The sequence below is a fragment of the Chamaea fasciata genome, unplaced genomic scaffold (assembly GCF_029207755.1).
Source record: "Chamaea fasciata isolate MVZ Bird 193981 ecotype frontalis unplaced genomic scaffold, bChaFas1.0.hap1 SCAF_16, whole genome shotgun sequence".
In the NCBI taxonomy this organism is placed as follows: domain Eukaryota; kingdom Metazoa; phylum Chordata; class Aves; order Passeriformes; family Sylviidae; genus Chamaea; species Chamaea fasciata.
The window spans coordinates 10682873-10706523 of NW_027094101.1; the positions used below are offsets into that span (position 1 = coordinate 10682873).

General features: G+C 53.0%; 1 protein-coding gene across 1 annotated transcript in view; it reads left to right on the forward strand.

The window, feature by feature from the left end:
• Window positions 1-349: 349 nt before the first annotated feature.
• HS3ST4 (heparan sulfate-glucosamine 3-sulfotransferase 4) overlaps window positions 350-23651 on the forward strand; it is a 52270-nt gene continuing 28968 nt past the window's right edge. Inside the window, exon 1 of the mRNA XM_066198287.1 lies at window positions 350-990. Within this exon, the coding sequence (XP_066054384.1) occupies window positions 350-990 (641 nt within the window). The remainder of the gene's footprint in view (window positions 991-23651) is intronic.

The following is a 23651-nucleotide window of genomic DNA, read 5'->3' on the forward strand; positions in this document are numbered from 1 at the left end:
TGCCCGGCCCGGCCCGGCGCGCTCCCCGCGCTCTCGGCGGCGGCGGCGGCGGGGGCGGGCCGGGCCCTCCCCGCGCCGGGAACGCGCTCCCGCCTCCCACCCGGCACAAAGTTTCGCGGCAGGAACTCGGGCGGCAACAGTGCGGAGCCGGTGGCACCGGAGCGCGGCCGCGCGGAGCCCCAGCGCCCCGGTACCCGGCGGGGGCCGGCGGCGACCGTGCCATGCGGGGCCCCCCCCCCACCGGCGGCGGCGGGGCGGGCGGGCAGCGGCGCCCCATGCGGCTGGGGCGGCCGGGCGGCGGCTGACACCATGTGCGCCCGGTGCCCGGGGCGAGGAGCGGGGAGCAGCCATGTCCCCCCCCGCCCAGCCGGGGGTGCCGGGCGGGCGCGGCTCTAAGGGGCCCCCGGCGCGGAAGCTCCTCTGCATGTGCAGCCTCTCCCTGTGCCTCACCTACCTGTGCTACAGCCTGATGGGGGGCACCGGTCCCGCCGCCCTGCGCTCCCCCGCCGCGCTGCCTGGCTCGGCGGCCCCCGGGGCCCCGCGTTCCCCCACCGCCTTCCCCGCCACGGCGGCCCCGCGCTCCCCCGCCGGGCCCCCGGGCAGCCCCGGCGCCCCGGCGCCCTCGGCCGCTCCGCCGCGGGCCTCCAACGGCAGCCGGGAAGGGGCGGCGGGCACCTGGCCGCGGACGCCGCTGGCCCCCGGGGAGGTGATCACGGCGCAGAGCGGAGCCTTCGAGAGGGACCCGCAGGAGTCGAGCACCACGGACGAGGAGCTGAGCCGGGCCGGCAGCCCGGGCAGCCGCGGCGGCGGCAGCAGCACCACGCCGGACTACGGGGAGAAGCGGCTGCCGCAAGCCCTCATCATCGGGGTGAAGAAAGGGGGGACGCGGGCGCTGCTGGAGGCCATCCGAGCTCACCCCGACGTGCGGGCCGTGGGCACCGAGCCCCACTTCTTCGACAGGAACTACGAGAAGGGGCTGGAGTGGTACAGGTGAGGGCGGGGGACTGCGGGCGCGATCCGCGGCGCTGCGGGGGAGGGAGGAACGCGTGTCCGTGCGGGGCTGAGGAAGCTCCTGTGTGGTCCCGGGGATGCCCCGTTACCCTCCGGGGGGACCCGGGGCCGAGGTGCGAGCTCCGGGAGCGCTCCGGGGACGCGGCGGGCGCGGAGCCGCAGAGCCGAGCCGGGGCCGGGGCAGGCGGAGGTCGCCGGGGACCGCGCCTGGCAGCGGCGGTGATGGAAACCGCGCCGTTCTGGTGGGAAAGCAGGAAATCTCTAATAGCATCGCTCTCGGCTGTTCAGAGTGTGTGAGCAGACCGTAGCAGTTCAGCCGTACTTAGTGAAAAATCCGCCTAAATAGGTCGGTAATTAATAATTACTGAAATAAACAAGATCGCAAGTTATTCCAGGTGCTGCTGGGGCTGAAGGGCTGAAGGATGCTGCCTTCACGCAAGCACAGGCTTTGCTTCACAGATGAGGTTTACTCTTTATTCAACAAGTTCCATGCCAGGAAGTTTTTTTCCATTGACACGATCTAATTCTGTTCGTGAACAAGTCTCTAAATACTATTGTCTGATGTTGGGTAATATTTTAAAGGAATTTTATGCTACAAGTCCTGGTTATTAGAAAACACTGGACTGCGGTGTTAAATGTGTTAACAGGTTTAGCAAACCAGTGGATTATGGTGGCTCAGCCTTTCTCTTCTCTCTCTTAAAAATTTCTGAGCAGAATGCAGCACATCAGTAGAACTTGAAAATTCCCAGCAGCACTGTTCAAAGCAAACCGTACTGGTTCTTGATAAGAAGTGGTCTGTGGCTGAGCTGGTGAAGTTCTCATTCTGATTAGTAGGGCAGCTGCTTAGTTGCTCTGAAAATGAAGCTAAAAATGAGAGGCAGCAGGCTAGTTACTGCCTGGATTATCTGGTCACTCTTTATTAAAATAAAGTACATGGTCTGCATGTCAGGGGTATTTAAAAGTGAGAAACTCCAGGCAGTTTTCTGTGGGGATTGTGGAAGCAAAGTCTTCATAACACCTGGTGTGGCATCCACTTGGCTCTGGTGAAATGCTGTGGGATTTTCTGGAGGGATTTCAAGAAAGTGGACATCAGCGCTGAAAAAGTGAGGTTATCCCTGAGAGTTTTCAGTGTGCTGCTCTGATGGGGGGAAGAACTGAAGGACTGGCTATAGTTTTGTATTTATAGATAAAATTTCAGACACAGTATTTTATTGTACTGAATTTTCCTGGAGGAAAGGCTTCCCTTGAAAAATCAGTTTAGAAAACTGGCTGGAAGAGGATAGAAAGTGGCATATAAAAAAAGTTTGGTTTTATTCAAAACAAGCAGAAGAAGATCAAGCGCTGAATATGATGAGCAGCTGGTTTTTCATCTTTAAAGTTATGCTACTAGAAAAGGGCTAGTGAGTGGGTGTAACTCCTCTCATGGAGTAAGAGGCGCATGCACAGGTTTTCACTTGCAGAATGCAGTTTGGTATTTTCTATCCCTGCAGCAGCTCTCTGGTGTGTGCTGCTCATTTCAAGCCCAGGAGCTCTGCTGCTCGGGCAGGAGAGGTGGGAGAACAGGTTGGGGTACCCTTGGTGTGCGAGGGTCTGGGCAGAGCAGGCGGTGGGATGGATGCTCTGGGCACAGGGTAAAGAAATGACTCTGGAGCTCTGTGCCATTGCAGCCCTGGCTGCCTGACCTACAGTTATCTTCATGTCTGCCCAGCCCAAACAGGTGCTTCTCCTCTTTCCTTCCAAGAATGTTCAGCCTTGCAGAGTCTTGTGCCTATGGCCTGTGGTCTGTGCCTCAGCAGCAGCCACAACTTCCCTGGTGCTGTACTGGTGCCAGGCTGTCTTCATGGGCTGGCTTTTAGTGCCATCAAACACAAACCGAAAGCAGAATGGGGAAACATCCCTGTTTCTTCCTGACCTTCCCTGAGATTACCTGATGGAGTGCACCAGGGAGGCTGACAGCTCACAGCTGTGTCCCAGGTAGAGTAATTGTAGATTCTTTTCCTGTCCACAGAAATGTCAATGTTTTTTTAGCAAAGAAATAACAATTGAAGTTTTTACCAGCATCTCCTTATGGTGACTTCTGCATTACACACTGTGAGCTTTTAACACGGTCAGGTTTTTTCTTACATAGTGGAATGAGGGAATGGCAGACCTTCAGGGTTCCTTGCTTTGTTGTTCAGTCACAAGATTATCTCCCAGTCTCGGGGAACTGGAGGAAAAGGAAATGCCCTCTCCACCTTGGTTTCTCCACCTGTAAAATGGAGACAGCACCAGGGCATTGCCATTTCTTTGTGTGTGCTCCATGCTGCATTACCTGTGTCTTTGCTGCCTTGAGATGGGAAAGCCCTAAACCCCCTGGGTGTCTGGTCCAGGATCTCTCAGTGGCTGGAGTTGCTGCAAACACTGGGCCAGGGGACACCAGCTCTGTGCTGCTGGGTCAGGGTGGCATGTCAGGATGGCTGTTCCACACTGCCTGCTCTGGTTTTCCTGGGAACCTGTAGGGAAGGCTGAAGGTTTGTATGCACTCTCTGATGTCTTTAGCTCAGTTCATGTGGCAATTGCAAACAGAGGTCTTCCCACCCACGAACTGGTGCAAACTGGGTCAAGACTAGTTTTGGTTAGTTCCTGTAATGCTGCCAGAATTGTTTGCATGGTTGCAGTTTATGATTCTGTCTGCCCTAATGCTGGGCTGTCAGAAGGACAAGTTCCATGGTACAGCTTTCCTCAAACGATATCCAATCTTCCTCTGCTGTTCCTCTGTAAGCCATTGTCTTTAACTTGCCCCTTCTTTCCCCAGGATGTGCCATCTTTCCTGCAGGAGCTGCTGCTAATTTTTAGCCAGTGTCCAAGTGTCCTCTGCTCTCTCACGTGCCCAGGCATAGAGTGATCTCTGTGTGTCCCCCAGGGCCAGCCTGGACTGCAGGCATTCGCTCTCTCCAGTGTGATGCTCATGCCTGAGTGGGCATGTCCATGCCACAAGCTATGCCCTGAGCTACCCTGCATTTGGAGAAGCACTGAGAGCCTTTCTCAGAGCACAGAAAGGATGGCAGGATGGCAGAGAGGCCTCTGAGGCCAGGGAATGGAGATTACATCCACACATGCTCATTACAAGCACAGGCACAGCATTTGGGACATGCCTGAGTTGGATCAAGGGCACACGGTTGTGTAGGGATGCTGTGGATAATGGGAACTGCAAACTGCCTGCAGTGTCCAACACCTGGACAGGTTTGTCCCCTTGTGGTGCTGGAGGCTTTGGTTTGGTCTCAGGGAGGTGGGCAGGGCTCTGCAGGGGAGAGGTCCCAGTGGCTTTGTGTGACTGCAGGAGGAGGGGCAGGTGATCCTGTTTGGCACTGGGCAGTGGCCACACTGCCCTGCCCCGGGGCTGTGGGTGCTGCACTGAGGTCACCTGTGCAGATGCCAGTTTCTCGGGATGCTCGGATGCTGTTGGTGACTGCTCAGGGGATTTCAGGAGAGAAAAGCTGCAGGTGGCTGTGTGAAGGCAGTGGGAACTCTGAGCCTCACCATGGGGGGGCTTTGGTTGTGACTTTCTGCTGGTGCAAATGACCAGCAGAGGTGACCTCCTCACTTGGGCACCCTTGAGGTTTTCTGAGCTGAGTGGCACAGCCCAATGCTCCCAGCCACTGTCCCCAGCTGCCTGCAGGCCCAGCATGGCGAGGGGGTTCAGTTCTGTCACATTACACTTTCAAGGCTATCTTGACATCCCGCCTTTAGCAGAAAAACTGGGGATTTGTAACAGTATTTTGAAAACTTGCAGTTTTAACATGAATATGACTTCCATAACACAAAGAGAGCACCTGATAGTGGTGAGTTGAAATTGGAAGGTTTACTGATTGGAAGAGTTAAATTCTGTGTGTACATGCACATTGCTTTACTCCTTGCTTCCTCCTCAGTGGAGCCCTCATGGAGAGGCTTCAGCAATATCTGTGATTAGATCACATTCCCCTCTCTGCCCTGGGCCTCCAGTGCTGAGCACTTGGGTGTAGCTGTGTGCTAGAGTGGCCCCGCTGCAGGAGCCGTCACCATGACAGGCAGGGGAACGGCTTGCATGTCTAATGCTATTTGCACTGCCTGTCTGGGTTTTTTGGAGTGTTCTCCCGAGCAGTCAGGCCTGTGTGTTATTTGGTGAGCTGCTGCCCTCGTACAAATAATGAATAATGCCATGACAGGGAGCTCTTCTCTCAGTAATAAACACGTGCTCACGAGTCAGCGGTTCCGTGGCTCTAGAGCTGGCACTCCCGGCCACATCCCTGTGGACACTGGGTTTGTCTGTATGGGGGAGGTGGCTGCTCTGTATTGTTATTTCTGCCATGGGCTCTGCTCCCCATGGGCCACCCCACCTTCCTTCCTGTGCTGACCTGGCCAGCCCTGCATGCCCTGGGGTGATCCAACCTTGGAGCACCCGGCTTCTGCTGCCACGGCTGCTGGCAGGAATTGTGTCCAGGGATGTGTGGGGGGACCCTTCTTCAACATCCCCTAGCAGCTGTTGGGCAGCAATAGCTTGGGGCCATTTCAGCCTCATCCCACACAGTGTCAGCTTGCTGTGAGCTGTAGCTGGCTGTGAGCTGTAATTGTGTTGCTGGGTAATGCCTGTGCTGTTCTGATCAGCTCAGGGCACTCAGGAATCAAACCCTTTCCATCAGCACTGTGAGCCCGTGCTGACGGCACTGTGGGAACACCTGCAATGGGCGGGTGGACTGGGGTCTGCTGGTGCCCACAGGCACTGCTGCAGAGCCTGGGAACTGCTGTGTTTCTCTGCAAAAGGCCTTCCCAGAGTGTTGTACCCACTGCACTTCTGGTAACTTAGGGAAAGTGTATTGATTTTGTTTCTGGGCCCTGCTGTGAGTTGGCTTTTGCTGAAATGTAGTGACTCAGCTGCCTCTCTTCTCTGTGGATCCAGTGTATTGGACTTTGCTGACACCTGGGTCGGCTCTGGGCTGGGCACTGCGAGCAGGGGTCAGGCTTTGTGCTGGTTGGTCCCGATGTTTCACCCATCTGGGGACTGATGAGAGGCCACTCCAGCAGAGGCATGGATTTTCTTCTGCATCCTGCAGCTACTGCAGTGAATCTGCTGTGTGCCGGTGCTGGGGGTCTCCTGGCTCTGCCCCTGCCTTGTGTGCTGGGCCAGGGGCACCCAGCCTGCACCCTTCCTGGGCAGCAGTTCTCTCCTTCTTTCTGCTCTGTTTTAGCTCAAGGAATGGGATGAAGGAATGGATTGTGTCTCTTTGCAGTGTTTTATCACCTGATGATGGTTATCCACATGCTGCTCAGTTGTAGCCATGGGAATGGCAGCTGCTCTCAGCACCTGCAGCCCCTGTGTGCTGCTCTGGCTCTTCCTGCAAAGAGAGTGAGAGAAGTGCCAGGGCCAACACACTGGCAGGAGGGCTCTGGAGCACCCACAGGGCTTGTCACTGCTCTGCCTCCATGTGAAATGTATTTGTGGTTGACTGAGGGCACAAAGTGCTGAGAGAAAGGTGGGATCAAGACAGGAAGGCAGCAGGGTGCTCTGTGGCCCTTGGCAGCCCCCAGGCACTGGCCCCCTCTGCCTTGGCAGGGAGGTGTCTGGCCCCGTTCCCTCAGATGGGTGGAGTGAGCAGGGCCATGTCCCAGCACCATGCCCATCTGGGGCTCTGCCCTGCTCCCACTCTGATCCCAGTGTGTGTGGGGAACAGGAGCAGCCACACAGCTCCCTTGGCAGGGTTATGGACACAGGGCTCAGCATACCAGCCTCATGTTGGGGACGCCTCTTCCGATGACGGTTGAAACATCCCTTGGAGCATGTAGGAAACTGGCACATGTCACCAGCCCTGAAATCATTGAACTGTTGCACTGTAGTCTCAAGAACATCCTTTCTCTAGGATTTTGCTCAATAACCCACTTTGTAAACACTCTGGTGCTTTGCTGCTAACGGTTTAAGTGTTATCTGTGATGTGAAAGTTTGTGAGCTTCTCTCTCTTTGTGAGTGCAGTACTGCTTGTGCACATAAGAGTTACAGAAAACTCAAAAATAGGCCTGGGGAAAACAGGCCCTTGGAAAAGCAAAAGGGGAAGTATTGGGTGGTCACGTTCTCAGGTTTAAATGATGCACCTGACCCCTGTTTGCTCCCTGGCTCAGCAAGGCTCACTCTGCTCTGCACCCAGCCCAGACTGGCAGGGAAGGAACAACAGCTTCTCAAAAAAAGTTATCGGCAAAGGCTTTAGATTTTCAAAGTCAAAATTCCAGCACAGATTTGTGATACCTTGTATTGACAAAGGTCAGAGTCTTTTTCTTTTCGTGGGTTTCTTTTACCTCTACTTGTCATGGGGACTCCTTTTCTCTGAGTCATTATTTCATACACTTCAGCAGAAATTTTATTGCTTTGGGGGCTGGGCTGGTTCATGTGGGACATTTCTCACTGCTCGGAGTGTGATACACAGAGGTAATTTCTTTCAAATGATTTTTGCTTGAAGTGGTTTCAATGAATTGCAGAGGGTATGAGCATGAATGAATGGCTGAAGCATTTGTATGGAGTCCAAGTGAGGAGCCTGCAGGATCAAACTTTCCAGAGCATCCAGTGTGGATATTGTAATTTCACTGCCGTGTGCATGTGAGCAGCAGTTCGTTTTAGCTTTTTGATCCACTTCTCAATAAGTATTATTTAGGGTTGTATGAGGTTTAAATTGTTTTCCCTTGTATTTGAAAAAGTTTAAAGGAAACCCCAGATTTACAAGAGTCTTTTCAATCACAGTGAGAAATTCCTGTTTAGATCAAAGGTTGGGGGAGTGGGGCCCTGACCCTGCCAAGAGCAGCTCCTCTCCGTGGAAATGGCCAAGCTGCTGCCCAGACTCTGCTCCATGATGGCACATGGGCACTGCTCCCCACATTAGTTATTTAGGTAGCTGCAGTTTCCGAGCTGAAGGAGAGTGTTGAAAGCTGACTGTAGAAGGCTGGGGAAAAGATTCATACTTACAAAAAGGAAGAACAAAAGAGCCAAAAAACAGCCCTCAAAAAAACCCTCCAACCTTTTTTTTCAGTCTTTCATTTCCCTCCCCAGTGTCAACACACTAATTTAGTAAATGTTGCAAGGCACAGTATTTCCCCCCTTGTCATATTATACATCCAGGCATCAAGGATGGATCATAAACTTGCTCTTTATGGCTTTAACATTTCAATTGCTAGTCACATTTTATGTAAATGAAGGTATTTACCTTGACAAGCTCTCCTGTGAAGTACAGTACTTCTTTACAGAATATATTTGGCAATATAAACAGGCCAAATGCTGGGGGTGGATGCAAAATTCACAATTGATTTTTACGGCTAAGTAGGATCCTCCCAAAATATACTGGAGTTGTCTGTTCCAATCTTGTCAGTGCCTGGAGAAACTGAGGCAGGCAGACCTGGGGGAAGAGGAAACAGCAAAGGGACATCAGTTATAGCCACCGACCTACTAAACAGAACTAGCTTTGGATAAAAATAACTCCATCTGCCAGACTTTATTTTGTATTACAGAGATTGCTGTAACACATTTCAAGCCAAAATCTGATTTCCATTCCCTTCAGAGCCAGGCTGGATGGGACTTGGCCCCCTCCTTTATTAGCAGTAATCATTTTGGATCCAAGCAGAGCTGCTGTGATAGCCCAGATCCACAGTTCTCCTTTGTTTTACAGTGTATTTCCTTTCATCTTGCATTGAGATGGGTACAGTGATATGTTTAGTGTTAATGTTCATCCACATCTGCAAATGACTATTTCAGCCCCAGCTCTGCCCTTTCTGTTTTGTTCTTCATGGACACTCACACAATTAAGCTGAGCCGTGAGTGTGCTCGTGGGCAGCCAAGGTCAGCATCAGGACTGAGTGTTAAACCATGGCTGGATTGCACAGCTCCCAGCCAGGGGGGGACAAACCCACCCAGCCCGTGTGAAGCCAACATGGGGTGTGTACCAGCCCCAGAGGCTTTGAGGCCCCTCCAGGTGCTTCTGTGCCCTGGGAGGCTCAGCTGCTGCCCAGCCCTGAGCCCCAGAGTAGGGAGGTGACCCTCCCTACTCAGCCCTGGGTGGAAGGTGCTGCCTCATCTGTGCAGGTGACAAACTGTCAATTACTGGGCTCTGCTCCTGTTTGTTCAACAACAAACTGACCGTTTTCCATCCAAAGTGCTGACTCAAGAAATGCTGGTGGCAGACCATGCATCCTAAACTTGCTGCTGGAGGTCTTTAACTGGCTGTTGGTTCATCCCTCCTTGGTCTGTTCCCCAGGGAGTGCCAGCATCGGTCCCACAGTGCCACTCCCCTGCACTGTCAGCACTCACAACTTCCAAGCTCATTTTAGGGCCCTCTGTTTGTACGCTTTTAATTCCTGAATTGCCAGTCACCACCTCTGCTTCATGCTCTGTGGCACTGGGGCCTGCAGAGCTGTGCACTGAGGGACAGTGATATGTCAGGAAAGGGCTCTGGGTACCCTAGGAAAGGGCTCTGCCTCTTCTACATGAACTGTTCCCCTTGCACAGAAAGGTAAATGCACCGTCAGGTGTGAACTAGAGGGGCTCAGGAGCACCAGGCCATGGGGATGGTGATTTTGCAGGATGAGGGAGGATATTGGGGCTGTGGGTGGTGCTGGTGCTGAGCTGTGCCACAGAAAAAGAGGACATTACATCTGCCCAGGGCCTGGCCATGAAGGGACTGCACCCAGCAGTGTTCCTGCTCTCAGTCTCTGTTTATGGCTGCCCCAGAGAAATGGGTATTGGCCAAATGAGCACAACCCAGGGCACCCAGGAACTGCTGCAGTCACTGTTGTAACCGTGTGTGTGACCCCCCAGGAGCTGGGTCTGGTCGGGCAAACCCCAAAGGGGCTGTGCAGTGTGGAGGGGCAGAGACCCCAGGGCTGCACAGCCCCTGAGATGGGGCAGCTGTTGTTTGGGCTGCTCATCCTGCACTGCCAAGGTGGGGAAGAGGCTGCAGCAGCTCTGTTGCTGGGTCTGCTGCACACGCCGGGATCTGGAATGATAACGGCTCCTTACTCAGCTCAAAATCATCTAGAACCTCCCAAAAAAATCGAAATAGTATGGAAAAATGCCTGAGGCAACAACTTCTTTGGTAAACTAAAACATCTTGCTGAGAATTTCATAGACCCAGCAAATCATAATGCAATTTCCTATGCAAAAAGGGTTTATCTCTATCTAAATATTATTCCGCACCGTTACTCATTGTAGGGAAGTTATTGCTCTCCTAGGTTAACTGATTGAACTTTGGAAATAGAGCTGCAAGCTTATTGTACAGACGGGAGCTTGACTTTTATTGCTCCTAAATTGTAGTGATACTATTAGATGTGAGTAAAATATACACTGCATTTAGAAAATATTAAAGTTTGGTATCACTTTAAAATTAAAAAAAGATTAAAAGCAGCATTTCTGCAGTCTAGCCCACCATGAAATTGGAGTCTATTTGGTATGTGAAACGTGTGATACAAATAGCCTAACAATTAATGACAAAGGAAGAGCTGGGATGGATTTATGGCTTAAACTACCCTGGATTTCACAAGGCTGGAATGGCAGCAAGGGAAATGTGTTATTAGATCATTACAGGCTTTTCTGCTAGAGCCACTGCTGCTAAAGTTACAGCTAGGTGTTTTATTATTACTCTGTTCCCACATAATACTTGGAAGCACTCTCGTCTTGGGATGTGGTCCTCTCAGTGGGAGGCGATCCATGTCTCTGCTGCAGATGGGTTCCTTTGGAAAACCTTATCAGGAACTCCTCAGCCATTTTTTCCGTAGGCAGCGGTGAAGAAGTGCTTTCCCATGGCCAGGCTGTGTAAGGAGCTTGTTGATTAGTGTGTGAGTTCTGAGCTGCTGGCTGTCAGGGGGTGATGGATGTGGGAGCAGGGCTCTGGCTGGCGGGGCCCCCATGGCACCGTGGTGGGTCCATCTCCTGCTGCCCAGCTCAGGGTCCTTCCCCGTGGGCTCTGCCATGGCATTGCCCACTGCAGCTCCCCTCATGACCCCTGATAACTTCTTCTAGTGCTTGGAGTGTGTTGCAGGCAGAGGTGAGCCTGAAGCTCTTTGCTGTGCCCAGAGGGTAAGGATTTGGGATGCTGGTGTAGGGAGGAAGGGAGGGCTCTGCAGGGAGGTGGATTTCACCTGTGCCTCTGTCTTGCAGTGAGCCTGTGGAGAGCTGAGCCCAGTTACCCCAGGGCTGGGGAGACACCCTCATCCTGCAGCACTGCTGCTGTTGTTGGGGAGGGTCTCAGCTGCAGCCCTTCCCCTCACATGTGGCTGTCAGCATCCAGGAGGGACCCAGGCACTGTACACCCCCGGCAGCCAGTGTTGTGCCTTGGGTTCTCTCTTGGGGTGGGGAAAATAGATTGAGGTAGGACTCAATGGGTGTCTTTGGGGTGCAGATTCAGGGCCTGTGCTGCCAGATGAACATTGTATGGCCCTTGGGAGTATAAATTGCATTTGTAATGCAGCTTTCTCACCCTGCATTTCATACGAGAGTCATCTTGTACTGGTGCCTCTGTGCTGGAGCACACAGTGCAGGTTACGTATCTCCTTCATTAATGGGATTTATATCCTTGGTGTTCTTGCTGGATGACTTAGTATTGTAATGAAGAACATGAGTGCTGCCTTAATTAAAATGTAACCCCCATATTAATATATATGTTGCCACTGAAAATTGAAATTCACTGAAAACTGAGCTTAAAAGCTTGTGGCAGGTGTAACTGGCATGTGCAAGGGGAGGTGGTTTGGGGTGAAATGCTGCAGCTCTGCAGCCCAGCCACACAGTACCTGCTCAGCCCGTGGCAGGGGCTGAGGTCAGAGCTGCCCCCCACAGCAGGCAGGCAGCTCCTGCCCCCCTGCCTGGTGCTGGGGGCACCAGAACTGTCCCAGGGCTGTGAGCTGCCACCTGCCCTGCACTCAGCATCGCTGGGAACCTGTGCCAGTCCTGGTGCTCACTCCCAGGATGTTCTCTTTTACCAGGGAGGTGCAAAACAGCTTAATGAACCAGAGAATTTGTTCCATAATATTACTTTTAAAAAATCTTGTAAATGCAAACATTCCAAGCCTGTCTCCAAGCTGTGCATGCACTGCCATTGGCAGTATGATCAGTTATGAAGATATTTTGCATTCAAGGATTTGCGGTTTCTAGGTCCATGAATATTCAGGCTCCAGCTCGCCCTTTTTGTCTGCGTTCCACACCTACCCTTTCCATTCCTTTGCTTCTTTTTTTTTTCTTTTTTTTTTTTTTCCAGTGGATTCAATTAGTTCTATTTGCTGCTTTAGCAATAAAACAATTCCCTCTGTGGCATTAAAATGAGTTTCTTTCATTATTTCATTTGGCTTCTTGTTATATGTGGAAGGAAGGTAGGGAGCTGTGCTCTGTGCCCCAGCTCACAGGGGCTGCCAAACCCTGGAGGACATGAGATGTACTTGGGGCAGCATTAGGAATTAATGAAGGGCATTGCTGGCGCAGAGCTGCAGGAGCTGCGCTGACAGAGCCACAGTCAGAGCCACCAGGAAAATCTGACCAGTCCCAGAGACCTTCGGTAGGACTTTGGCACCAGAGTCACTGCAGCCTTCGGTGTGCTGTGCTCCTGACCATGCTTGAGTTGTTGGGTCTGGTCAGTTCTCACAGGGCCTTTGCATTACCTGTTGGTACTGAAATTCAGGTACTGAGCCCCTGGCTGGCTCAGGTGAGGCACAAGTCAATCTGAGCTGAAACATCAATGAAATCAGCAGATTGGTTTGTGGAAGCAGCGTGGCTGGTGCGTGGCAGCCGGGGCTGAAGCTGGTCAAGGGTCTTGGTCCCATTGCCTCCCTAAGCAGAGCCACGTGCAGTGTGAGGAAGGCACAGAGGCACTGTGAGAGCCAGGGTAGCAGTGATCATGTGGGCAGTGTGCACAAAGAATTACACTTAGTGCCAGAACTCTCTCGTCTGGCTACTCTTGGAGTGCCCTTTCAGGGGGCTGCAATGGCATTGGGAGAGTGTGGTGTGGACAGAGCCATAAATCATTCGTTTCGCACTGTGCTAAACACAAATCTTATTAGTGCACTGAGGAGCATCTAAGTAGAGAAAAGAAAAAGGCAAGATAGAAAGAGGAAACGAGATTTAAATCTAATTGTTTTTCTGCCTGTGTTTCACCCCAGTTTGGCTGGGACATGATGAAATGCAGCGGAGGAGAGCTGACACAGGTGGGAGTGGGAGCCAGTGCTGTTCCTGCTCTGCTGCCCCTACAGTTGACGCAGGTGTTGAAGGTCAAGAAGAGGAGATGTGGCTTTGTGTATTCAAAATTATTTTTATAATTACTTTTCCTCCTCTTTCTATGACCGGGGAAGGTTAAAGCAGTTGTGCTAATTCCAGTTGCTTTTCCATTTTGAAGTTAAATCTAGAACCAAATGAGAATTTCTAGGCTGGCGGAGGGGCTGTAGACCCTAGGGTCTGACAAGCACCCAAATTTTTGGAAAAAGGGGTTTGTGCCTTTCCTCTCCCCACAGAAAGGCCCACGGCCCTCTGCAGCAGAAAGCAAGTAGCCACTGGGGCTGGCTGCCCCCAGATGGAACTGCGGATTCAGGCAGGATGGGCGGCTGCCAGGGCGACGAGTTAGTGACAGCAGGTTTCAGAGGGACAAAGTACAGGAGCTGAACAAGGAAAGGTGTCTATTAGGGATGGAAAACCATTTTAAAAGGAGGCAAAATTAGAGCATGCAGTAGGGTAAGTAGGACTGCAAAGTTCCGTAATTAATCACACTTTTGGAACTCAGAAAGGAAATAAATGTGATAAAAGGATTTGTCCGAATACATTACAGGCAAATTGAAAAAAAAAAAAAAAAAGAAGGCGGGGTCATCACAGCCTTGGAAATCGTGCTCTTCAGAAATCTTCAATCATCCTCACAATCAATTCTGCGTTTCTTTAATAGCACTGTCTTGGATTAACCGCTACCTGCATCCAGACATTAAATGAAGTATCGAGTATTTGTCTCTCAACAATACACTTGGAAATTGTTTATTTCCCTACTTGTCTTTTGTGATGTATTTCAGTGCTGTAACCCAAGCTGAAATCCAACCTGCCCGGCGCTTGGTCCTGCTGGCTCCTGCCCCAAGGATCTGCAGCATGGGAGGGTTTTCTCATAAACTACTTGTTTGTTTGTGCAGACGATTACACCGGCTTTGCTATACAACAGTATGTTTCTCTGCAGCAAACAATCTGCTTTATGGGTTTTCCTAGGAAAATATCAGCTCGCTGTGCTCACTAATATGATTCAATTGTGTTGTGTTATCTGACCTTTAAGGAACTTGCAATCTATAATGACATGGTTCTACAGCAGAGCCACTAGTAAAAGCCCTGGCTCCTGGGGAATTCCGGCTGCAAATAAGTGCAGCCCGGCTACAGAAGCAGTAACAAGGCACTTTAACCCCTTGGCTGCTGGCCTGCGGGGGCGGGTCGCCATCCCCCTGGCGAGGTGCTGTAGGGATGTGTGTGTGGGCAGCCGCGGGTGGGAGCGCAGCTCTGTCTATCCCATGCAGGGGCACCCGGAGCTGGTGCCCCTCGCCCCTGTCCCCAGAGGGGCTGGTGGGAGGCAGGGGACAGGCAGGGGACAGGGAGGGGACAGGGAGGGGACCCGGCCAGCAGAGCCCCTGGTGTTGGCTGTGCTGAGCAGGCAGGAGAGGGTCACCCGTGGCCCCGGTCCCAAGTGCAGTGGTTGGCAGTGGGGCAGCGCAGGTTGTGTTCACCGCAGGCTGTGCTCTCCTCAGGCTGTGCCCATTGCAGGCTGTGCCCATTGCAGGTTGTGCCTTCCTTCCTCAGGCTGTGCCTTCCTCAGACCGTGCCCTCCCCAAGCTGTGCCCGCTGCAGGCTGTTCCCCCCTCAGGCTGTGCCCACTGCAGGCTGTGCCTTCCTCAGGCTCTCTGCACTCCACAGGCTGTGCCCATTGCAGGCTGTGCTCTCTGCAGGCTGTGCTCCCCTCAGGCTGTGCCCATTGCAGGCTGTGCCCATTGCAGGCTGTGCTCCCCGCAGGCTGTGCCCATTGCAGGCTGTGCTCCCCGCAGGCTGTGCCCATTGCAGGCTGTGCTCCCCTCAGGCTGTGCCCATTGCAGGCTGTGCTCCCCGCAGGCTGAGCCCCCCTCAGGCTGTGCCTGCTGCAGGCTGTGCCCTCCCCAAGCTGTGACCCCTCAGTCTGAGCCCCCCTCAGTCTGTGCCCATTGCGGGCTGTGTCCCCCTCAGGCTGTGCCTGCTGCAGGCTGAGCCCCCCTCAGCTTTTCCCGCCGCCTGTGCGCGGTGCCACGGAAATGATTAATGCTGCTGTCATCGCCACCCACCCAGCGCTCCCGTCTGTCCACTCCGGGCACCCTGCCACTTGTGGAGGCACCAGCAAGCTCCGCTACAGATGGGGGACCCCACGTGTGTCCCCTTGCCCTCCCCATGCCACGGGGGTGATGTCACTGCCCGTGCTGGCTCTGGGCTGCCACTGGAGAGCGTGGGACTGTCCTGATCTGGCATGACATGGCCCCTGGCCCCCCCTGCTCCCTCCTGGCCTGCCGAGGGCCCAGGGAGACACGGCACTGCAACCCATTGACCTCACAGCACAGTGGAAGCTCAGGAGGCAAACTGTTATGTGCCCACACCATCCCTCAGCTCTTGCTGTTCTTCTCCCGCTTGGAATTTATCCACAAGGTGCTTAGAGGAGGTCTGTAGGTCTTGGTCTGAACCAGGACTGGAGTGACTCCTGGCTCATAGGTCAAATAGGCTGGTTGTCCCAGGAAGGAATGGATATGCCACGCACCAGCTCGTGCTGCTGGTCCCTCCCTGCATCTGTCCCAGCACGGCTGGGAGGACCTCAGGGTGGAGCAGGACATGGTGCTGTTGAGGAGGCCTTGGGGAGCCTCAGGTGTCTGTCCACTGTGCTGTTTCCTGTATATTCATCCCACTAATCACTGTCTGATCCCTCTGATTGCTTCTGTCTGACTTCCCTCTACGGCTGGAATGCTTTACCTAAGAGGCATTTCAGGGATTTTATTCAGCTGAGTGAAAGATGGGGGATAGTCGGGAATCTGTCAGACCCAGGAAACTGGCAAGAGATAGGGAACTTGAGCAGAGAAACAAACACTCCAGAGATTCACAGAATGATTTGGGTTGGAAAGGATGTTGAAGATCATCCTGTTCCAACCCTCATTCCACCCAGGTGCAGGGTGGTGTGGCTGGAGTGCTTGCTGGCAGAGACTGAGACTGAAAAATTTTGAAGGATTGGTTTATCAGAAACTAAGGACAGCCTGTGCCAAGTTCTAGGTGCTGGGTTTTAAGAAAGTTTCCTCAGTCTGCTGCACCAGCTTTTGGCAGAAATCTTTGTGAAACCACTTTTCCACTGAGGAACAGGAGATCAGAGAACTGTTCCCTTTAACACTTGAGTGTGCGTGAACTTGCAGGGATGTTGTTTGAAGCTCTGCTACCCTTGTTAAAGGTCACTTTTTGATCCCATCAAATACCCTCTTTACCTGGAGATAAGATTTAAAAATGGAAGACGAAAGAGAAAGGGCTTAAGGAAGAAGGAGAAGCGGGAAGCTGGCTGAGCAGGCTGCGCCTGGCTGGCAGCAGGGGGGAGATTAAAGCGGGTGCAGGCACAGCTGGGGAAAGGGCTCTGCAGGGTGGGGATGGAATAAAAACAGAGGGTCGGGGCATCTCCAGGGCTGTGGGGCAGCCCCTCGGTGTGTCTGGACCACAACTGCCCACCCTGTGCTCCGGTGCTGCCCTGCCCTGCTGGAGCCTGCTGCCGCCATCACCACGGGGCCGGGAAAGGAAACCGCGCTGGGCCAAGGTCATGGCTGAGGTCAATAAATTATACATGACAATTAATCTTAGAAACCTGTGATTCGGGGGAGAAAGGCGAGGACACTGCGGATCCTGAGCCGGGCTGGCAGGCGGATGCCTTGGCTCCGTGTCAGCGCGGGGAAGTCGGTGACAAACAGGGCTGTGCTGGGATGCTGCGAGGAGCTCTGAGTCACCCGGCACGGCTGGCACAGCCCTGGTGCCCATCCCGGCGGGCAGGGCTGGGGCTGGGGCTGTGCTGGGGCTGCCGCTGTGCCGGGATTGTCTCTGTCCTGGGACTGTCACTGTCCTGGGTCTGTCACTGTCCTGGGGCTGTCACTGTGCTGGGACTGTCACTGTCCTGAGGCTGTCACTGTGCTGGGGCTGCCACTGCCCGGCCCGGGGCCTGTTTCCACTGTGCCGGGTCCCGGGGTGCTCACCCCTGCCAGCTGCTCAGCCCTCCGTGCTGGGGGTTCAGCAATTGTTTGCCTGTTGTGATCAATTCCCATATGAGACGTTTTAAAATGTATAACTGTCTCCTTGAGACTACGGCATTCAGCAGGTGGTAACAGTCAAAGCTTTTTTTTTTTTTTTTAATCTGTAGTAAGGATTTACAAAGGAAACCTTGACTTTTAGATTGATTTTTAAATAAGCATATATTTAGCTGTTAGTGCTTGAAGTACATATTGGATTATATTCTTCTGCAAACAGAATATTCTAATTGATCTTGCTAATAAATAATGAAAGCCAGCCCTGCTACACATAATTCAAGGTTACACTGCATTTTGTATCAGCAGCACTGGGGAGTTTTTTAATGCTTAAAAGATTATTTCTTTTGAATAAGGAAAAAAAATGGGTGTGGGGGTGAGACTAAATGCTGAGCTTTTCTCTAGAATTTCCTTTTGTTGTTTTCTAAACTGTAGTTAGCAAGTCTCACTGTTTGAGACCCTCCTATACACATAAAGCTAAACCTAAAAGCCTCTCCCTCTCCCCAGTGGCTGTCCCCGGGGAGTGGCAGCAGCCCAGGATGTGCAGCTCAGCGCTGGCTGCCTGCAGCTAGCCCTGTGGCTGCCCGGTGGGTGGGGTGGAGCCGGGCCCCCTTCCCGGGCCGGATCGGGGTGCAGGTGACGATGGCAAGTGCACAGGAACCCCTGGGAGGAGCACAGTGCTGCCACTGGGACCTAGGATCAACTGGAGGGTGGGTGTGGGTGTTCAGCCTGGCACTGATCAGCGCTGGGATGGGGCACCGGGCTGGGGAAAGAGCAGCTTCCAGGAGCCTCTGGGATGGGACAGGTCCAGGCCCTGCACACCCTGGGGACACAGAGCCCCTCTGGGGCTGGGCTGGGAGCTGGGCATGGCCACGGCTCCTGGCAAGGGTGCAGAGCAGCTCTGTCAGCCAGGGCCCACTGCAGCCACGCTCTGGCCCGGCACCAGCCAGGGACAGAAGGAGCCTGGGGCTGGGACACTCAGGCTGTTGTCGTTTGCAGATGTGGTGCAGGTTCCTGGAGTGCAGAGCAGGCTTTAATCACCCAGTGACATTGCAAGTACCACAGCGGGCAGGCATTTATTTGGCATTTAAGTTGTAATTAGGGAAAATAACTATTTCTTCCCCATTCACAGAAGTTGCAAGTTGCAGCTGGCCAGCTTTGACCTAGTGAGTTTGTGCAGCTCAGCTGCATTGGCTTTGCCACGGGGCACAGAGCTCTTGTATCCAGTGGAGGTGACGCCTGCTGTTCCGGGGACATCCACAGCAGCTGTCCCCACTCTGTACCACAGCCTCTGCCTCTGGGGTGGTGGCAGTGACTGGAGCAGTGGAGAGGGCAGGGCACCTAGCCCAGGGTCATGCCATCCCCCAGGGACCACGGGTCAGGGGCATAGGACAGTATTGCTCCCTAATTCCTACAGTATTTCTCCAATCTCCAATGCTCTCAGTCTGAGGACCAGGACAGAGGCCAGGCAGGCACACAGTGGGGACTGACAAAGGGTAAAGCCGTATGGCTTTGCTTCCCACGGGCTGCTGGGGGGAGAGCAAGATCTCCAGGGCTAGGGCAGTGCGTCAGGGCTGAGTGGATACAAAAGGCTCCATTCTGTTCCACACCTGTGAGACCAGCAAAGCTCCTCATTCCTGAGCAAAACCCTGTGTACCTCGTGCTGGGACCTGCCACTCCATTCCCCACTGGGGATAGGGCAGGGGTCCATGGTGGCACACGTGTCTGCTGACCCTCTTGCTGCCTCTCTGCTCCTGCTGCAAGAAGCCATTTGTCTGTGGAGTCAAGACTGGTGCAGGAGGATGAGCCAGTGCAGGTCTCCCAGGCAAGAGGAGACATTCCTGTCATGCTTTTCCCATAGGCAGCTGGCAATCTCTCTCCCACCAGCTGGAGAGACATGATCAGCCAGGAAAAGCAGCACAATATTAAAGAGCTGCTGACATCTCATGGGAAATTCACTTTAAAATATTTTATTTAGGTGTGTGTCTGGATTTTTCTGCTTCTCCTCCCCTTGCTCCACACCCCAGGGAGCAGTCCTGGAGTGCAGGCACTGTACTGAGTGGAGTCTCCTAAATCTCAGAGGGGAGAGGACAGGGACACAGAGCCAAGCCCATGGGGCGTCTGGAAGCCACATGCCTTGTCCCATGCCTCCAGGGCTGCCTCATGCCCAGCACACCCAGGTGTGGGAGCAGACTGACGTGCAGCCACAGAGCCCCAAGGGCTGCACGGGGTGGGTGTGTTGGGTGGGAGCAAGGAAGTGGAGGGTGATGGGATGAGGACAGATGGACTCCTCTGGGTCTGGCCAGGATGAAGGGCTGCTGCTGGTGGCTGTTTATTAGCTAAACTTCTCATGGTTTTGCCTTTTGTCTGTCCTAGGAAGTCATGATAAATATGGATGTGAGTGCACAGGGGGATGGGACGGTTAATTAGAGGGGAGTCCTGGGAGTGGGATCTCCTGGGCTATAATCACACCCTGGGGAGGGAGCTGGTCCTGTAGGGACCCCCTGCACACTGCCAGGCTGTGAGACCTGGGGCTATGGACTTCCCTCTCCACGGATCTAATTGTACCTGCCTCACAGGCTTGTTGTGTGAATTGGAGTTAATTAATGCTCACAAAGCAACTCAGCATCTTTGGAGTAGAGCAAAGGTATCGTAGCTGCTGTTAGGATTTACTAGGCAATGCAATTAGTTCAATTTCAGAGAGTTATCAGCCAGGCAGCCCTTTCCTCAGCCACTGTGCTGTCCCTGTTTGCCACAGACAGGTTCACAGAGAGCCAGCTTGTGCTGTCTGCCAGGGAGGAGACAGCAGCACTCTTTGTCTGCTCCTCCTGAGCACCTCTTCCCCCCTGCCCCATCCCTGCTTCTTGAATCATCCCAGTTGTCACTCTTTGTCCTATTAATGGCCTGATGTCATTGTGACCTGTGGCTCTGGTCACAGTGGCCACTAGTGCTGTCATGAGCAGATGAAGAACAAAAGTCATCCCATTTGTCCTCAGCTGTTTACCTCGCCATGAGCTCTGGTGATGTCAGTCCCTCTCCTCCAGCTACGGAGGTCTCTGATGACACCCCCACACTACAGCCCAAACTACTGGGAGCCCAGATGAAGGATGTGAATCCAAACTACCCTTTGCTCTGGTGACAGTCTCTTTTTTTTCATGCTGCTTCTGGCCAGCAGTTGTGTGGGACGAGCTCTCCCTGAGACTGGATCCAAGCTCTTTCAGTGTTGACATGTTCCTGTGTCCCAGTGACTTGGGAAAAGTGGAGCGTTAAATCTGTCTGTCACGGGAGGAGAGGAGAGTGAGCATGGCTGGGGAATGGCTCAGCCCAGGCTGGCATGCCTGCAGGATGAGGTGGGGTGGAGGGTGTCAAACCGGCGGGTGTATTTATAAATATCTATATGTATGTACATGTGTCTCTGTGTGTCTGTATACATTTATTGGGTTAAGAACTTGAGGACCATCTGTTCCAGCTTTTGGGGGAAGCTAGAGCCATTTCTGGCATATGCTGAGGCTGTAGGTGATTAATCCCAGAGGGCTCAGTGGTTTGCTGCCACAGAGGGGGGTTTGCTCTGCAAACCCCAGAGGCTGGCTCCACCACCCCGTGATCTGAAGCCAGGGTGATTCCACCACCCTCCCTGGCCGTGGGCAGTTAGGGCTGTGTTGGGTGGCAATGTCCCCTCCATGTGTTTTGCCACAGGGCACACAGTTCCCAGCCTCGGGGAGGGGAGACCTGCAGCCTCGAGTTCAGCCTGAAGCAGTTGGACTGGTCACTTCTTTCCAGGCTGCCTCAGGGAGAATGTCCAGTGTCAGCTTTTGTGCCCATCTCTGCGCAAAGCATTCTTTGTCACCAGCTCCTTTTTCCTCCCACGACATGAAAACTGAGACCTGTCACCTTTCTCTTTGCCTTTGCAGCAGATGAAGATGTCAGGAGCCTGACTGGCTGTTGAAGAGATCTGCCATTACCTTTTTCCTCCTCCAATTTTTGAAATCATTTCATAGGAATCCAATTTTCTCTTTCATATTCACTTCTGCAAACAGATTTGAAAAACTCTTTGTTAGTCAGAATCATCTCTGAAATGTACTGCTGTATTTCTTTTTGCTATTCTAATTAGCCTTTTAACTCAGCACTGCTTGTATTTATAGCTGGCTAATCCTCCCTCTCCAGGCCCCATCCTCCTCCATAGCGGAACATTTCCACTGTTTAGAAGCCATTTGCTCTTTCCTGTTTTGTGTTTCCCAGCTCCTTTGCTGTCGCTGTTTCAATGCTCCAGCTCTTGACTGAGCTCCCTGATCAGACGCAGGGTCCCCTTTGCAGCAGCACCTTTCCTGGAGCGAGATTCAGCTCCAGGCTGGCACAAGCCTTTGAGCAGCTGCCTTGATTCTCTCCTTCAAGATTATTTCAAGACCATCTATTTTAGCTCCTCAGCTCCCACCATCCTCTCCTGCAAAATGGGCAGCCCAGGGTGGGCACGGATGTGGATACGATTGCCTTGCCCATGCCAGTGTGGGCAAAGAGCCCCTGGCACGTTTTTGGTGGCCCCAGCCGTGTCCTGCCATCCTTTGCAGTGCACGAGTGTGACCCCCTGTGTTCTGACCTCCCCGCGTTCCTCCACTCAGAACAGTTCCTGCATCTGTGCAAAGGAGACAATGGAACCAGATTTTTGTCCTCATCCATCATCCTAATTAATCACCTTAGTTTAGAATACATTTTTACTTTTTGATGCTTTTATGTACTTAGGAGCCAGGAGGAATTGTTTTGCTGGAGTGTTTTAGTAAAGCCCTTGAGCTTAGCTTTGGGAAGCATCACCGCGTGGCCAGGGTGGGTGGGGGTGGTAAATACAGACTTATCCCCCAAAGCCAGGGGGAGAGCACCCCCTAAGAGCCCATTTTGCTCTGTGCCTCTAACCCTTGACTTAGGAGCAATTCCCTTGCTAATGCTTTAGCTCTGCATTTATGAAGCTTAAGATAACTCAGAGCTCTTCTGGAGCAATGCCAAATGCTGGCATAAAATATCAAAATGTCTTGTATGGTGCAGAGCTTTATCTGTGGGCTGGAGCTGTGGGGCTTTCCCTTTATGTGGCCCTCCTGCCAGAGCTCCTCAGAGTGGGCTTTCAAAGACCAAATACGCAGGAGATCTGCTGGCTTAGCACAATTCCTAAATGCAGATAAGGCTTAGAGCCTCACACCAGGTAGGAAGATTCCAGCATCAATTAAATGGGCTCGATTGTGCAAATCTCTGGCTGTGGCAGGGAGAGATGGGGAGCACTGACAGATGGTCTGGCACAGGCAGCACAGGGAGCTGCTAAGGCACCCTGGGTAAAAGATTTCCTGGTGGCCTTGTGGCAGAGTCTGGGATGACCTGGGGGTCCCAGCTCCCCATCCCTCTGGGTCTGGTCCCACCATGGTGGCCACTGTTTTCACACTCCCTCAGCATGTCCTCTCAGACTGTCTCCATGGACAGTAACCACGCAAGTGTCAATCCCTAAGGCTGAGGAGGATCCTGTGCCGAGAGAACAGCCCCTGGCACAGGGAGTGGGGCTCAGGGCAGCCCCTGGTGTGATGTGGGGATTGGGGTGTGTGGGGTGGGCTCTTCTGCATCCAAAGTCCACCCATGGCGTTGTCCATCAAACTCTGGGAGAAGGTGCTCCCTCCCCACATTGGAGAGCTGGAGCCCCAGGCCCATTCCAGCATGGCAGCTCCTGTGGGGGGGAAGGAGAAGGTCAGGGATGAGGAGGGTGTTGGAAAACGAGGCAGCACTGAGGGCAGGGTGAGGAGATTGTGTATGTCAGGGACTCAGATGAGAAGTAAGAGAAATCAGGACTTTCTTCCTAATACCACATTTTTAAATGTGCAAATTTTTTACTACTGAATTATTTGCTGCACATAAAATATTAGTTCTTGTCAAGATATATCTTTCCTGTGCATAAACTGCATAGTTTGATGCCTTGGTGTTTTTTATTCAGTATCTCTGCTCCTGAAAATTCATCTACATTTTATCATTTGCTCAATTTTCACGTTCATGTGGCATTTCTGAGATAGTCATGGCATCAATCCTCTGCTTCAGGAATCTCAAAGCCCTGGTGAGAAAGAGGGGCTCAGGTGCCCCCAGTCACAGATCTGCCCCTGGCATCAGGATGCACACAGCAGGGTTTGGAGCAGGGAGAACAGATGTGGGTGGGTGACAGCTTCCCAGGGACCTGGGATCTGTTCCATGAGTGGTGCTGAGAGGCTCAAACATGGACTGTGGCCAGAGGCACAGAGCCCAGCTCACTGCAGCTCACTGGGCACCAGGGCACAATCCTCAGCAGCCTCGGGCTGAGGACAAAGCATCATTTTCAGGCTGAAAAATTGTTTAATTGCATGTAGCAC